Consider the following 12541-nt stretch of genomic DNA (forward strand, 5'->3'; position numbering starts at 1 on the left):
TTGCAGATAAACAGGCATGACTAAAGGGATGAAAATGAGTATGGTGTCTAAGAATTTGTAGAGAGCTTTTGTTTCGATCTGCAAAGGCAAAGTGTGTTCAAGTACATGCCAGCKAGGGAAAAATGGCTAAGGGGACTTAAGTCCAGACAGTATGTATGTGCCATCTCCCACAAACTTCTCAAATAAGCAGTGCCATTTCAGCCACCACATACATAGCCCAAAGCTGTGCTAGTTTCCTAGCCTTCTGAGTCTACCACCAACATCCTTGTTTCCTRTGCTAAGATTTTTTGTTCTTTTTCTGCTGAATCTGGTGTTCAGGTAGACTCAGGTATTCTTACCAATGTGATATGTTTATTTGTACAGTGAGGAACTCACTGATGATGGTGAAGAGCTTCATTTGCTATACTTTGCTTTCTGGTCTCAAATCAATAGGACACCTTGTTCAGCAAAACTCTTAGGCACATGCTTAACTTCGTGCATGGGCTGGATGTGTCAATGGGAGTCTAGCTCATGCTGAAGGTAACTTTTGCTGGGATTAGCATAAACATATGCTTGAACAATTTACTGAGTTGGGACTTTAGTTCCTCAGGTTTGCATCTCACAAAATTTCCTTGACATATTTCTCTTCATTTAACTGGGACCAGAATGCGGCCCAAAGGATGAGTGTAGTTTGGCTGAAATTCTTTTTCTCTTGACAGGGCTCTTATTTAGAGCTCAGTAATACCTGTAAAACATATGTTCTCATTTTCAGAATCCCCAGAGTCTAGGAAAAACATTTGTTTTCCACATCAATCCTGAGTCAGTGCTGTGCCAACTGAACACACAACAAAAATCAAAAGAAAAGAAGAGGAAGAGTGACCCTGACTAAACTGATAGGAATTCAGTGCAAAAGAGGCCATTTGCTTCTGTCTGGATGAACTCATCTGCTCCAGCACTGACAGCATCCTTGTTCCTTACTAGTCAAAGACTTTGAGACTGTCCCTGGCTATATAAACACTGGTATCAAATCATCACACGTGGGATACCTTAGCTGTAACCCACATGGTGTGCTTGTCTTCATATATGGGCTCTGCATCAGCCTTGCCTCTCTCAACCCAATAAAGGTGAGTGGAAATAAACTCCATACGTCAGCTATGTCCTTCCAATGTGCCTATACTTTTTCACCATTCAGCAAATCAAGTTCTTCCCTGAAAGGCCTGTCTGCGTCCAAAAGTAAGCCTTACTCCACCAGCAACTCTAACAAGGTATTGYTAGAAGCCTGTCAGGGTTCTTTCTGAATAAGAGAAAAAGGGGAAGAAAACTAAACTAAAAAATGATAAATCATGTATTAGAAATCAACATTAAAAATAGAGGTGAAAACTGATTGCACTTTTATTAGTGGCATTGTTTTCCAGCTAGATCTCTTCCTTGCTTGGTTACAGATATCTGCTATTATATTTGCCCCATTAACATAAACTAATATAAATGTTTTCTTTTTTTTTCTTTTTTTTTCTTTTTTTTTCTTTTTTTTTTTTTTTTTTTTTTTTTTTTGTTTGTATGTTTTTTGTTATCCTGCTGTATTTAATAGTAGCATGCTGTTGGATCTACTATTATCCCAGTGCTCAAAGAAGCAAACCTTTTGGCTGGCAGAGAGCAGACAAAACTCATCTCATATACGGAAAGCAAATAAAAGTTCTCATATAAGAAATTTTTTTTTGTTTTTTATTTTTAAACTTTTTTATCTTTTTTTTAATCTTTCTGACTCTGTGTGTGTGTATATGTGTGTTTTTCTGGTGGAGTAGGGTGGGAGTGCCATTACAGGGCTTTCTGATCTGGGGATTCTACAGCAAGCGACCAGAGGGACTTCTGCAATTCTTGCAAATCATACATCCAGTCATTATAATGCAGTGCACAAAAAAGCTAGGACAACTGAGGGCTAAAAGGTTTTGCAAAATACTATGGGACAGCCATCATTGTAACTGTACAAAACTTGCTCTCAACTTAACATAACATAAAGGCACCATTGATATCTTTCCCCATTTTTGAAATACTGTAAAAAATTGCTACATATGGCACATAACACATTTGTACATACGTATATTTAATTTATAAAAGTTTTTTCCTCTCCTGTTTTCTATCAGCGGAATTGCTAAAATAAAATAAATTGTTTAATTTAAAGGTGGAATACTTCATTATATAAAATAAAGTTTTACATGTGAATCTATGTGTTTTAYGTTTTATACAGCAATAGGGTCTTGGTTAGCTATCACACTGGACAACCTTGCTTGCAACTCTTCTGGTGTGGAGAAGCGGTTTGCCGGGTTAGTCCTGGTTTCAGCCAGCCGGAAGGCGGTGGCTGGCTCCAGACTGGTCGCCCCGGGATTGGGTATGCTCAGGAATGGTGTATCCTCACCTATTCTTTCATCTTCGGTTTCGGTCTCAGAGCTGCTGCTCTCGGAGCTTGTGTCAGAGTCCACTTCCACCCTGCTGGAAATGTGGCCGTTGGGCTTTGTTCTTTTGACCCTCCGGCTGTTGGWGAGTTTCTTTGGAGGCTCCTGTGCTGGTTCGTACTCCTGCGTGGTCTCGTACTCCTCATCCTCCACGATCCGCAGAGGACTTGGGGGCAGGCTGTTGCTCTCGTGGGCGGCATTGTGGTGGAAGGAGTTGAACTGCTGAAGGTGGTGGTCGTACTTCTCGTGCAGCTGCAGTGGAGTCACGAGGAGCAGCGGTCGCTCCTCCTCTATGAAGGGACTCACCGCCACTGAAGGGATGGAGACGGTCAAGCTGGAAGCCGGTGGTGACATTGTGGAGGGGCGGGACTTGGGAGAAGTTGGAGTGTGAAAATCGACGGGTGACATGCGAGCTGGTGTGGTCATAGCTGAGACATACCTGAAGAAAAGAGATGGGGAAAGGTTGCAAGCAGCAGTGGCGACCTGTGAACACAGCAGCTCATGCGGACTGGGAGAGAAACGGCAGGGATCCCTCATGATCCCCAGCATCTCCACACAGAGCTGCTAAGGAAGCTTTCCTGTTGCTATTAATCCTATAAACTGCTGACTTCTGGGACTCTGGGCAAAAACATTTGAAACCAGGAGGAGCACAGCAAAGCTCCCAGATCTGTTCACCTCAGAAGAGCCATGGAGATGCTGTAAATTATTCGCCAGAATAACTTTCTGGCATGAATCCAGGAATGGGATTCAGAGACAGAAAGGCTGCCAGAAACAAAATGCATTTGCAAGTATTTTCTCAAAAGGAAAACAGCTGCTGCACTTCTGGAAGGATTTGACCAGAACCTGGGGTACATGCAAACAGACAGGGGGAAAGAAAGGAAGGGAACTGAAGGACAGTCCTCTTGGGGCTTCACCCTCTGCTGGCAACCAGACTGTCTCAGACTAAGGAGGAATGTAATGTTTAGATAAAAACTAGAGCCAGATTCTGCTAATTTTAATCACCAAGGGTAGTCAGAGAAGCATTTGTAGCACCATGCTCTGCTCCTTGGGTGCTAATTACCCTGACTGGTAGGTGTATCTGCAATGAAACAGAAAGTATAATTTGTCCTTGTACAAGAAAAAATGCTGAGAAACAGGATTGTCTGGCCTAGCACCCATGATCTCACTGCAGAATTTGTCCCTGTTCCTGTGGGAAGGGTAATAGTCAGAAGCGATTTCCAAAAAYGAATCTCTGGTGGCATTACAGGGTTTGTCCCAAAGAAAAAGAACAAAAAATGTGAGACTCCCAATTGTTTTGAATCAGCAAACATGCTATGAGGTCATGTGGATTCATGCCAGGTAAGGATCTCTCAAAAACACTTSATCAAAAGCACAGTGACCAGCATGACACTTTACATAGTCTGGCTTTGCTTTCATTCTTATCCTAAATTCACCTGCCTGAATTTCAGCTGTATCCAAAGCTAAAATGTTTCCAAGCTCCATCTCTTACACAGGCCATTTKAGAAAAGCTATATGTCTATGACTGATGTAGTTATTTGTTTTTCATTAGTGATTTATCTCAGTCTGAAACGACCAAAATAAACCTGCATCCARCTTTCTTATCCAATCTATGACTCAGTTGCATATATTATACTCRATAAAAAGGAGTTCCGGGAAAAAGGAGAAAACAGGACAGATTCTGGATAGCTGTGCAGTAGCATAAATTGATTTCACTAGAGGCACGTTGATTGCACATTGATTTACACAAACTGAGGAGCAAGAGAAAGCAGCAAGAGAAAGGAAAAAACCAAACCTGGAGTAATGTATGGAAATTAACCAAGTTGGTTGAGCAAAGGGCAATGAATAGGCTGCACATTGGATGAATTAAGTAATTTTTTCTCCTTCTGTGAGTGAGCTTTTAATCCCTTTCACATTTGAAAATAGGCATTGTCCGAAAAACTGAAGCCTTTCTACAGTCCCAGCTGGTACACTGTTGGATAAACGTCTCCATGACAAACTGGATTTTAGCTAAACTGGTTCTGTTAACGCCCTGAGTTGGTTAAATGTGTTCAATGTACTGTGTATGCTTCCAGCAGTGTCAAGTTACTCGTACTGGAGTGTTGTACATTCACACAGTTCTGGTGTATTCCCCCACAGCATAACAGGGCAGTGCTAACTAGCTGCTCTCTGCTGTCTGARGCGCAGGAGCTGGTGCAGCTCTAGCCCATCCTGACAGGAAGGTTAAAAGGTGATTGATTTATCCAGCTTCATGGTCAACTGTGCTGGCTCAGTGAAAGGGGATCAGAGTGTATCCGTGGCCATCCAGCAAGCATTAACTAGTTATATGCCGCCACCTTCATCATACAGACAAGCCTTTTGTGCAGAGATGGTGTTTTTTGATATTCTCTCCTGTAAGACAGCTAAGGACATCCAAGATAAAACTGCTTGTGCCCTCTGCTTATGTACACAGATGGCAAGGCATGGGATGCAGCAAAGGGATGGGATAATGCTAAAGAACCTCTTGTAATGTCTATTTGATTAAATTTCAGAATTGAAGGAGTACAGCCTTGCTCTACCAATTCACAGCACAGAAACATTTGATGGCTTCAGGAAGTAATTCATCAGCTCCTACATTCCTTTATGTTTCTGAGTAATTTTTWGTTCCAAATAAGTCACATTTTCCCCCCTTATAGCCACACACAAAAAGAATAAATCTCAGGAACAATTGGCCATCTATTTCCTGCTTGCTAAAAATAGATGAGGCTTGCAATTAATGCCCAGGGAACTATCATCTCCCATGTTCCAAATTTGTGATCGCTTCAGGCACAGGCAAGGCTGTCAATGCCTGATGAATTATCACAGAACTGTTGCTGCTTTCCACCTGTAGTACAACCTTCAAGTGACACAATAATGGATGAAAGGCCTTCTTTCTTCTGAGAGAAAGGAATATGCTCCTCCCACTCCATCCCCCCAAATTAAATCTAAGCGGTTCATATTAGAACGATGCTTTGGGTGCCCCAGGAAATACAGGCAGACAGCAAGAATGGGCTTCCCTTCTCACATGCAGATGCCCAAAYACACTAAGTTGTGACACTCACCATTGGCAGGCGCGTGGCTGTGCATCCTGCTTGCTTCCCCAGCAGGAGACAGCATGGTATTTACTGTTACAGGTCCTGATCCAGCAAAGCACTTAAGYACATGCTGAGCTCTATCCGTGTGAGTAATCTTGCTGATTTCAGTGGGCCTACTTGCACGATTAAAAGATAATCTTGTCAAAGTGCTCTGCTGGATTGGAGCCATTGCTGTTTATGTCATGTGAGCCATGGATCTTCAAATTAAATTCCATGGTAAATAACTTGTAACTTTTAAGAAGAGAGGAGTTTACTGTCCTTAGTGGTACCACACTCAGGGTCCTTCTCAGTGGGCTCTCTCCTTGTTGCTAATCAGTTTGTKTGGCAGAGGGGGTATCACAGAAATAGCATGTGCTCTACTTGCACATTCATTTGTCTGAAAACCGCAGTTTGTCTCCTACTCAACTCAATCTCCTTGGGGATTGCCTGGCTGCATTTTTGACATCATGGACCCCCCCACAAGGCCAAATCCCTTGTAATTTTGAAGTGCTCAGAGAAGTGGTCCATAACCTTCTGTTTTCCTTTTTGTCTGCCTGTGATTCCTGGGACCAAAGCTCTCTTTAAATGTTCCTTGTCAGTCTTTCTTTTGCTATTCTGGGGCCATCTTGAGGTACATGCTAGCCTAAACCTGAGAAGGATTCTTTCAGTAAAAAGTTTTTTTGCAATGATGCACTTCTAAGCAGACCCTAGGAACTGATAAACCAGCCTTTTCAAAGAAAAAATTACTTGCCTGGAAAACTCCTGGCCAGTTTTATTTATAACTATTTCTGATTTAGCAATGATCTGAGTCCTTCTGGCTTGCACTTTGTGTTCCTTGCTTTTATCTAATGAAGGGTTAAGGGGAATTTTTRAAGGGTTTAGGAGCTGGAATTCCCTAGAAAGTAGGCTGTGGCATAATTTCTATTCTGCTTAGGAGCCCTTAATGCCCTCCTCCTGTGGATCAATACATTACTTTCTGCACACAAAATCGCTCCGTTTTCTCACTTGCATCTTCTAAGAAACTGGTAATTAGGCAAAGTTCTGTTTATACTTCACAGTGGAAATTTCTGACTAATTACTCCAATGGAGCTTTTCCAAATGTGAACTGCCAGCTAATAGAATAAATCCAGCAGAGGCAAGAAGGGAAGAAATGCATTTGGTAGACTTTAAACAASTACTAAGCTCTCCACCTTTACAAGAAAGGAGATGTATCCCGTACTCAGCTCTCCCAAGCTTTGAAACCATGTGGGAACACCAGGCTTTTCAGTGAGGTGGTGTGTCCTACCTTTCACTGTGAGGAGAGTCTCGGTAGGAGTCGGGGGTCTCTCTCGCATGCCGGAGGAAGCTGTTGCCTTCCCGTGGCCCGCCGATGCCATTGAGGCGGCCCCGGGGCCCCGCCGGGCTGGCGTGCCTGCTGTTCTCCATGGAGGAGCTGACGAGCACCGAGTGGCTTTCTGAGAGGATGCTTTCAGTGTGGCCATTACTCCAGCTGGAAAGCAGCAACCGGGAAAAGAGAAATGGGGACCATGAGAGTGGGCTTTGGTGGCAAAGGTGTACGCGAAGAAGTTTAGCCAGGGAAAGGAGGGGCTCTGTTGCCACTCAGAATCTGCAGCATAACCTTTGGGTTGGCAACTGGGGCTGTGGAGTTTAGGGAGTTGTATGAATCCACCTGCATCAAGGTGATTTTGCATGTAGGGATAAAAGGAGGAGGGAGGGAGGGCTTTCCAGTCTGAACAGTCACTGATTTAGCAATCTGCATAYAATAAAATTCACTGTGACAGTACTGGAATGCCACTCAAGACAATAAAGCATTCCTGGGAAGATAATTAGTTAGGTGATATGACATCAAATATAGCTATTTTTAAAATGAAAACACTCTGAGGGGAGCACAGACTTCCCCCGGTTTGTTATTTTACACATCTTTTTGGTTTTGCAACAGTAACAGATCAGACATTACAGCTGGCATTCGCCTTCTCTCTCCTGTACCTGTGGCTGGGTGTCTGGGTGACTGTCACGGAGTGATGTGTTGTTGAGGTGTAGTGGCTTGTAGAAAACGAGGTCTCTGTTTCTCGCTCGATGACATGCTCACTGGAGATTACATTTTTCGAAACGTACTGCTGAAAAAGCCCAGACAAACCTCAGGTTTACAAACTGTAATTCACAGCACATTTGYAGACGTAATTCCCAATCCCTCCTTCCCAGATTCCAGTCTTTTCACGTGTGGCAAAGCACAATTTTTGTCGCTTAAATACATGCAGAAACCATACCGACACACTGGATCGCATTCATGTACATCTCTGTGTACACAGCCCATCTAGACTCCAAATAGGAAGAGACAAATGAGGGAAGGAGCAAAGGTCTGCATCCCAAGCTATAAATACGTATTCAACAAGGGAACGAGAAGTCCCAATAGACAGAGATGTGGAAAGGCAACCATCAGATACACCAAAAATACTGTTCTCTGATGGAGAAGACAGCAGTAGTTTGTGGTAGGCAATTTTCTCTCTGGAATAAGCTGAGAGAGATCAGTCACCAGCCTGCAGCAGACAGATGTTTAAAAGCTGAGGGTGAACTTGTGGAACCTACATTGACCAGCTGGACGTTATCTGGTGGTGGATTGGGGTGGTGTGGCCCGTTGGCCATGTTCATCACGTTGTTCCTTTCCGAGCGCAGGCTCTGCCGAAGGCGGTCGTGCAACTTTTTCCTCTGCTTCCTGTGCACGAAACACGGAAATGATTTTAATAGACAAAAGGAAAAGCAGCTGCACCTTTCAGCATATTGATGTTGGTGATAATAATATAACATCCCCTTTTCTGCCAGAATTTTCTCCACTGCTGCAAGAGCTCAGAGTAATTCTGAAAACCACAGGTCTAATTGCAGCTGGAGCTGTGGGGACCTGCACAGGGGGAAGGATATTTGGGATGACTTCCAGGAGTCAGCAGGACACAGGGGGACGGTAATAAGCCAGAGGAAAAGGGAAGCCATTTCTAAGCAATGCTTTGTCTCAGGAGGACCTCTTTTCTGCACTTGGGAGGAAGGGGGAGAGATTTTAACCCAGTCACCTTGACACCCTCACAAGGGCCAAGGCAAGGTTTCTGACAGCCCATTGAGTTACACCTCTCWGTTCACCACAGGGAGCTGTGGTGTCTGTGCCTCAGGGCTTGCTTGCAGACACTGGAACATGGTCTATTGTGATGCAGCAGTTACACATTTTTTGGTGGGATTCATCCCYTATCTCAAGTGTACTTCAAATATATAAATGTGTTAGAGGAGTGAAGAGTGCAGAGGAAGCCTCAGGAATCCAAAGTGAGAGCATATGAGAGATGCCTGAGCCTGCAGAATTCCTGGCAACTCTGGAAGGTTTCATTTCAGCAACATCCGATTTGCTCTGGAACCTAACGATTACCAGRTGGATGCCATGGCTGCTAATACATTTAGTAGAACTATCCATCTACTAATAACATGATCTCTGGCTGACTTTGGTGCCTCTACTGTGTCTGTYCTTAGCTGCTGTTTCCCCATTTTCTAATAACGTGTACATCCTATGAGGAGCGGCTGTGGGAGCTGGGATTGTTTAGTCTGGASAAAAGGAGGCTCAGGGGTGACCTTATCCTCTACAACTCCCTGACAAGAGGCTGTAGCCAGGTGGGGGTTGGTCTCTTCTCTCAGGCAAGTAGCAACAGGACAAGAGGAAATGGCCTCAAGCTGTGCCAGGAAAGGCTGGACATCAGGAGGAATTTCTTCATGAAAAGGGTTGTTCAGYATTGGAATGGACTGCCTAGGGGTGGTGGAGTCACTGTCCCCAGAGGTGTTCAAGAAATGACTGGTTGCGGCATGTAGTGCCATGGTCTAGTTGATCAGGTGGTGGTCAGTCAAAGGTTGGACTCCATCTCAAAGGCCTTTTCCAACCTAAATAATTCTGTGATTCTGTAATCCTTCCAGCTCTCCTCAGAAGAACTTTTCAGGAGACCATTACAAGCTGTCAGCAACAAAACGTACAGCATAGTAAAACCTGGCATTGTGAAGGCTATACAGAACACGCTAAATAGAACACACAAAAAAAACCCCAAAACCCAAACCAGAGAAGGGCTATTCAATTCCAGACTTAATTTATCAATATTACCCAGTTTTGCTTCATTACACAGGAGAACTTTCACCATATTGTCACAAAACCCAATTGAAGGGAGGAGGTAGGCTCCAGCACACTGAGCAATGCATATGACTTTGGCTGTGGCAAAAGCTAAAATACAATTCCCTAAGCTGTATGCAGAAGTGCAGAGAGTGTTGGCAGGGTAGGACAGTGTATGATATAACTATTTTCAAACCTGCCCTGAACTCAAGAGGACCACTCCAAGATTTACAAAAYGGAGGAGTGAGTGACAGCAATAAATATTTGAAGCGTGATAGCCACAAAAGCCTAAAGACAATGAAAACATGACTTGACAAAGAGCATTTTAAGTATTTTCTCTGTGTGTATGTGCCTGGATAGTGGAAAATGCTTACTTTGTATCACCTCACATGCATGGCATATGCAGACACATCTGTTTTGGAAATGCTCCTGTCTCAGAAGGATACAGTYCGTGTCCATGTGGACTCTGTGCTTTGGGGATAACCAGGCATCATCTTAGGACATGTGAGGAGTTAAGGTGTACAGACAGCACAGTGCCAGGAGGCATTTGAGCAACTACCCAGAGAACTGGGCTGAGAGGCAACACTCAAGGTTTTCACTTGATTTCATAGCTCCTCTTCATGAGACTCTGGAGACCTTGGGAGCTGAGAACAACCTGAATTCCTTAACATGATAGAGAAAGTGGGTGCTAGAAGGAGTCTGAGTTTGTCACCTACAGGATGGAAATCCTGGCACATCCAACCTGGCAATCCATCCCCAGAAAAATGCATTACTTCCCACCTTCACTGACCAATGTATTTGAATTTGCATGCTTCTATCTGCGCCATTTGTCCCCTAGTAAAAGGACACTAACTAAGAAAAGAAATTACTCCACAAAACTGAGAAGAAAGAATAATGGAAAAGCTCTGTGCCAATCACTTCAGAAGCTTTTTTCTTCATGCAACTGACTTGCAAATAAAGTACCTCTGAATTAAGACTCGAGATACCAGGTCTTAATGTCTGAAGATACTGCCCTGGCAATCAGTCAGCAGTATTTCTTGCCAGATGAACACCAACAAAATGATGAGACCAACAAAAGCTTTTACTTAATGGTCTTGTCCTAATACTATTCCAGGATTTCTTGTGGTTTCTATTTTTTTCTCTATTTAGGGAAAAGAGCATATGCAAGTCACCTCACAGATACCAGTTTTGCAACCCTGCTGCATTTRGGGCCCTCTCATCAGTTGTGTTTGAAAACATTTAACTTTTGGTTCAAAGATTGCTGATATTTGGGGCAAACAAAGCCTCCAGACCCCTGATGGATTCTGGAAAATTCTTTTACACAGAAAACCATACTTCAGRATCCTGACCAAATGTTTGTTGACGTATATGGGTTTGCGATTTCTAAAAGCAGTAATTGATCTGATTTTTTATTACTCTTTCAGTTGTTCCCCACTGACCATTGGCACAAAGTTGTGGGTGGGAACAGTTGTGTGTGTGAGTCTGGGCTCCCACTGAGAGGGACAAATGATGTCTCTCTTTCCCCACTTTTAATACATCTATTCTTGGTGGGGCTTACAACAACAAAAATCAACAACCCAACTGCCAATCAGGACCCGAAACAGTAAATCATGTTTATACAAATGTGGAATATTTATGATAAGGGTTTTCAGTGTTTTGGTGGGGAGATTTATTAGAGCAGCCAGAAGTTTTGGCAGCAGAAATTCTGCTGATGTTCTGTGTAATTTATGGTCCAGGGTGCCTCTTGCATGTTTGAGACTAGCCCGCAGTAATTTAGAGACTCACAGAATGCATTTAAATGCCTACTTTTGCATTGAGAGCACTTTCATGTTCCATTTTTGGGCCTTTGGTGAATAGCAACTTTTAGCATCATTAATCTTGTCTCAAGTACAAACAAACTAGGGTTATACATAAAATTTACTGCTGGAGATCAACATGATTCCAGTGTTGGAGTTTGTTCCTTTTCAGCTGGAAATCCAGCTGAAATGGATGATAGAAAAAAAATCCCCAAACAAAACAAAGACAAAAAATGGCAAATTGCATTTGAAGACTGAGAAACCTTAAAGATACCTGTCTTATTTTTGCACTTGATGGACATGGAGACCTGCATGTCATCCGKCTTTAATCAGAGCACCCCGATCACAAGTTTGTCTCTTAAGCTCACCTCTGGTGAAACCCAGTTAAACCTTATGCCCAGAGAAGCTACAGTCAACTGGGAAGGCCCTGACCAACAACCACAGATATAAAATAGAAGAGAAAAGTTTACTTGGTTTTGCAGTAGGCCACCACACACATGATGCCAACTACTAGAAGAGCAATGCAAATGCCAGTTATGGTCAGCACCCGTTTCTGGTACAGTTCCTCAGCTTCTAGAAAGGGACAAAAACAGAGAAAGTCACAACATGGAGGATGGCTAGGCAAGGAGCACACAGTCAAGAGCTGGCATGCTACAAACCACTGCACGGATTCACACAGCCACACCGAGACACAGCCACCACGCTTCAGGCAGACTCAGGATTGACTGCAGGGAAAACAGGACTACACCACAAACTCTTAACACAATACTGGGGATGAGAACAATTACAGTCAAAAGTCACTTTTTTTTTAAGTGAATGAGAATAATATTTAAGAAACAACTTCATAATTGACAAACACAGCATTTGCTGGAAATAAAAATGCAGTGTGGTAAGGTAATAACATGAATTTGCAAATGCTTTGGAAGTTTTGCAAAGACAGCTGGAATGAAAGCCATTTTTACAGGTCTTCTGAGAAATTTATTTTGTTATTATCTGTTTTGGATTGTTTTCATATCCAATATCCCTCTGGTCCCATCTCAATTTATATCTCAGCTGTCTTTACAGGAGAGATTTCAAAATACTCTTCTACATTTGAGA

General features: G+C 43.1%; 1 protein-coding gene across 6 annotated transcripts in view; it reads right to left on the minus strand.

The window, feature by feature from the left end:
* Positions 1-1728: 1728 nt before the first annotated feature.
* The window catches only part of NRG1 (neuregulin 1), a 168617-nt gene continuing 157804 nt past the window's right edge, over positions 1729-12541 (minus strand). For all 6 annotated transcript variants that reach the window (XM_057373274.1, XM_057373269.1, XM_057373270.1 and 3 more), the window contains 5 exons: positions 11914-12016; positions 8105-8231; positions 7505-7635; positions 6804-7007; positions 1729-2868 (listed from right to left, as the gene is read on the minus strand). In XM_057373274.1, the coding sequence (XP_057229257.1) occupies positions 2217-2868; positions 6804-7007; positions 7505-7635; positions 8105-8231; positions 11914-12016 (1217 nt within the window). In that variant the 3' untranslated portion in view covers positions 1729-2216. The remainder of the gene's footprint in view (positions 2869-6803; positions 7008-7504; positions 7636-8104; positions 8232-11913; positions 12017-12541) is intronic.

This window comes from Malurus melanocephalus, unplaced genomic scaffold, assembly GCF_030028575.1.
Source record: "Malurus melanocephalus ecotype Western Australia unplaced genomic scaffold, MMel_1.1 scaffold_191, whole genome shotgun sequence".
NCBI classification, from domain to species: domain Eukaryota; kingdom Metazoa; phylum Chordata; class Aves; order Passeriformes; family Maluridae; genus Malurus; species Malurus melanocephalus.